At 34.6% G+C, this 4389-nt stretch overlaps 1 protein-coding gene across 1 annotated transcript; it reads right to left on the bottom strand.

Annotated features, from left to right (window-relative positions):
- Positions 1-3178: 3178 nt before the first annotated feature.
- On the bottom strand, positions 3179-3640 carry LOC108663255 (uncharacterized). The gene has a single exon (XM_018126848.2). The coding sequence runs from the start codon at positions 3638-3640 to the stop codon at positions 3179-3181; it is 462 nt and encodes a 153-aa protein (XP_017982337.2).
- Between the last annotated feature and the right edge of the window lie 749 nt (positions 3641-4389).

Here is a 4389-nt window from a genome sequence, read left to right as displayed (position 1 = left end):
ATATGATCATATCACTTTACCTAAATAACAAAGGTTGATGAATCCTTTGTTGAACCACCAAATCAGCCTTCAAAAAGCTAAACCACCTCAGCCCAGTTGTTGCAAACCAAAGCTATCCAAGGAATCGTTGTACAGTCTCTAATGGTAATCCACACCAATGAATGAGAAAATCCTTCTTTAAGGATTGGGAGTGCTATGCCTTGACAATGTGCTAGCAAAGATGAGTTTCATAAACTCATAATCCACACAAAATTGTGGGGCTGAATGCACAAAAAGAAATGAATGAAAAACTATTTTTCTTTACACAAGGAATGGCAAGAAAAAAGAATTTCTAATGTGTCGTTCACTCCCTTTTTTTTTTCAGCCGTTTTCCACACTCTTGTTTAGAGGCTATAGCAAGGTATTTATACCTTAGATTAATTTTAAACCCTAATTACAAAGCTATTTTGTAATTGCCAATCAATCCAATAATTTTATTAAATAATTTAATTAAGTCCTTAAGAAGCCCAATTAACTTAATTGTTTAATTTGATCAATTAGGCCCAATAACTTAATTAAACAATTTAATTAATTAAGCCCAACTATTTAATTAAACAATTTTAATCAATTAGGCCTAATGACTTAATTAAACAAATTTAATCAATTAAGCCCAATAACTTAATTGTTTAATTTAATTAATTAGGCCCAATGACTTAATTAAATAATTTAATTAATTAGGCCTAATGATTTAATTAAACAATTTAATTAATTAGGCATAACTTAATTAAACAATTTTAATCAAGTGCTTGAAAAGCTCATAACTTCTAATTTGATTAAGTCCAACTTAACCACCTCTCTCATTTTATTTTCAACATTCATTTTAGGTGTGTGACCCATTAGGCTTCTAACATGTTGGCAATGAACTCAACATATAATTCTTAAGTTAAACTTAGAATTAGATAAATTTAAACTACTTTAAATTTATCATTAATTAAGTTAACTACCTAAAGTTCATAGACCAAGATTGGGATCTAGCAATCCATCATGGCCACTCAAATGTTAGAAGAGTCAAGATGGTTTGACTCAACCTTTCAGTGATCAGCCTTTCAGTGTAATTCATTCCTTCATCATATATCCCGGAGATGATAAGAGCATGGTGCAGTGTATACTCTTATTGATCTCCATATTCATTCTTAAAGTTTGATCATCAGTTTTATAAAGACTTATGAAACTCCTTTCATAATCTTCAAGTCACCTTGGCCAAGGACTTCAATAAGCTAATATCAACCGAGAATAGCTAAGATATGTCCCCTGCATCACTTGGGGTGATGATTCCTATCTTGACCACTCATTTGCCTTCACATGCTTCATGCTATACCCAAAAGCATCCTATTTTGGCATCTTTGGTTAGGCGGCCATAGGGATGAAATCAAAGCATAGCACTCCACACATAAGACAACCTGGTGTCTTAAGTCTAGGGAGTATTTACACAACTGACACATGAGAAGTATTGAATAGACACTTGAGTGAAATACCAAATGCACTTCTCATGGCGGGTCATGTTCAGTGAACTTGCTCTCTTAGCCAAGCACCTACATTCTAGTTCCAAGTATCTTTATACTTCAACATATGAGATCGGTTGCTTACTTCTTAAGTAAGGAACATAGAATGTACTAGTCTCTAAGTATCATTGATGTCTAGTGTCAATGATACATTGAGCAGAAACATTTTGAGATTACGCTTTAATGCATAAAGATCTCATAACTGCAACCCATTATAGTTCCCTTATAAGGCATATTAATCTCATGGACTTCATCCAATTAGACTTATAACTTGTTATAATTGATGTCTTATTGATGAAGGACAACCTTTAATCATTTAACATGAATGATGTCATTGCATGATTGGAATCAAGCCTTAACCAATCCCAATTGGCTGCAGGGCTCATCCGAACATCTCTCATTAGCACAAAGCCAATTGCTACCTCATCGTATGTGGATTCAAATCCATCTAGCAATCGTGTCTCCATGTAGACTCGCTTGTTCCCTTCAATGTGGTTAGTTGCTTTTATCTATCTTGATGTTTTCCACGCATCACATCATTTCATATTACTATATCTAGATCCAATGAGACCCAGGTTTTACTATTATGGCTCCATTGTTACATTAACAATGTTTAGAACCCTTTATTAGTTCCATGAACTAGAGATCTAAATATCTTCCTATTTGAGCCCTTTATAATAGGATGTATATGACTTTATTTATATACACGTATAATCCCTTTTGCTTCTTGGGACCATTCCAACTAGACTATGTTGCATGCATCATATGCATGTGTCACTCTATGTTATGCCATTTGGCGCCTTTAAACTTTTTTTATAGTCATTGAGCTCCCACTAATTCCAAGATCCTTTGTGAGAGTAATATTCAAACTCTTTTGAATATTCCATGATATATATACATCTCAATGTATGCTTGGAATCATATTGGTTTGGAATATCATAATAGGCTTTTATGTTGGAGAGATATGGACCAAATCATATTGCAATATGAAGTTGCTTTCTTTCTTGAACATTCATCTCTATGTTTTGCTCTTAGGAAAGTTCCATTTTATATGAATCAATATTCAATCTTTTGATCAATTGAACATATTTCATAATTGATCAAATATCATAACAAGGATAAACATGAAGCATGGATAATTAAATATGACATAATTATTCCAAATAATTATTCAAACTTGAAACATATAAGCTTCCACATCGAAATGCTAAAGACAAATGTTTCACCAGCCATTCCCATGGCAATGACATAATTAATGTTTCAAAAACATCTAAATATATTATCCAACATGTCGAGATAAATAGGAGTGTAACCATCCAATATAGCATCTAATGCTTTAGGTAATCCATCCATGTGGTCACCTCCTCAGCCAAGATCCTACTCATCTTTATCTTTGGTTCGTGCAATATGTCAAACATATGAGAACCAACTTTGAGATATCATATACCTTTAATATATAGAGTAGAATTATTTAGCAAATGGTACTTGAATCAGAAACTTCAATAAGTTTCTTTTTCTTGCTCACAGTAGCTAGGTACTCCTTGCAGTTCCTCCTCAAATGCCCAAGTTTGCCACAATGATGGCAAATGTCCTTCTCTTTATCTTTTTTGACACCTCCCTTAGGCTTCAAGCCCTTCTCATTTTGGGATTTTACTTTCTTCCTTTTTTTGGGCTTTCTTCTTTTGTTGCTTTGTATGAGCCTTGGAAGAAGAAACAAGAAGCAATGATCCTTTATCTTTCCTGATGGACCTTTCTACCGTGTCTACCATATTTAGAAGTTTGGGAAGAGTGGCTTCCAATCGATTCATATGGAAGTTCAACACGAACTGACCAAAGCTATCAGGAAGAGATTGTAGAACTAAGTATATTCTTAGCTCATGATCCATTGCTAATCCCAATTGTCCAAGTCTCTCAATGAGTCCAATCATCTTCAGTACATTAGGTCTAACAAAATTACCTTCTACCATCTTGCATTGGAATAGTTCTTTAGAGATCTCATATCTCTTAGTGCGCCTTTCCTTATCGAACAGTTCTCCAAGGTGAAGAATCATGGATTGGACATCCATATGTTCATGCTGCTTTTGGAGCTTAGGGGTCATATTGGCTAGCATCACGCATGCTGCTGATCATCATCATCTTTATGACGTTGATATGCTTCCTTATCCTCAGCATTAGCATCAGTAGTAGGGACTGGTGGAATAGGAGTGTCAAGGACATAGGATTTCTTCTCCTGTTTTAAGATAATCTTGAGGTTCCGAAACCAATCGAGGAAGTTTGGGCCCGTGAGTTTATTTGCATCCAAGATGCTCCGCAATGATAGATTATTAGCCATGTATATAAATTATGCCTATATAGATAAAATAAAGCAATAAGTAAACATCATGCATAAACTATTTAAAACAAGGTTTTAAAATTTTAAATAGTTCTCCCACTATTTTCTACAAGATGATAACCCTTTATATCACCTCGAGAGATCTTGACTAGGATTCTCTTAGTGGGCTAGGATCCCATCCATATAGTCATGGCCTTGAGTGTGCTCAACAAACCATGATAGATAGATTAGGTAGGTAACTGAGCTTACCAATTGTATCTCTATACAACTCCTAGATTGGCTAGGTGACAACACATTGCCTAAATATATCATATATGTTTCGCCTAGCCTTTGCCTCTAATTTCCATAATAATCAAGTTTCCAAGCATTTGGATTTTATGAAACTAGTTGAGTAAGACCCACCAATAGCTCAAACATACTCGTGTAAAAGTGTGACCTTGAGTGTGCTCAACAAGCCTCCAATTAAAAGAGCAGCCAAGTTATCTTGCTATATGGTGGAAGGCAACTTAATCATAC

Source organism: Theobroma cacao, chromosome 9 (assembly GCF_053813885.1).
Source record: "Theobroma cacao isolate CCN51 chromosome 9, ASM5381388v1, whole genome shotgun sequence".
In the NCBI taxonomy this organism is placed as follows: Eukaryota; Viridiplantae; Streptophyta; class Magnoliopsida; order Malvales; family Malvaceae; genus Theobroma; species Theobroma cacao.
Note: the sequence above shows the minus strand (reverse complement) of the source record. Positions and strands in the feature narration are given on the sequence as shown.

Coding starts and splice junctions, on each gene's coding strand:
- LOC108663255 (XM_018126848.2), bottom strand. CDS start 3,640: ATGACCCCTAAGCTCCAAAAGCAGCATGAACATATGGATGTCCAATCC.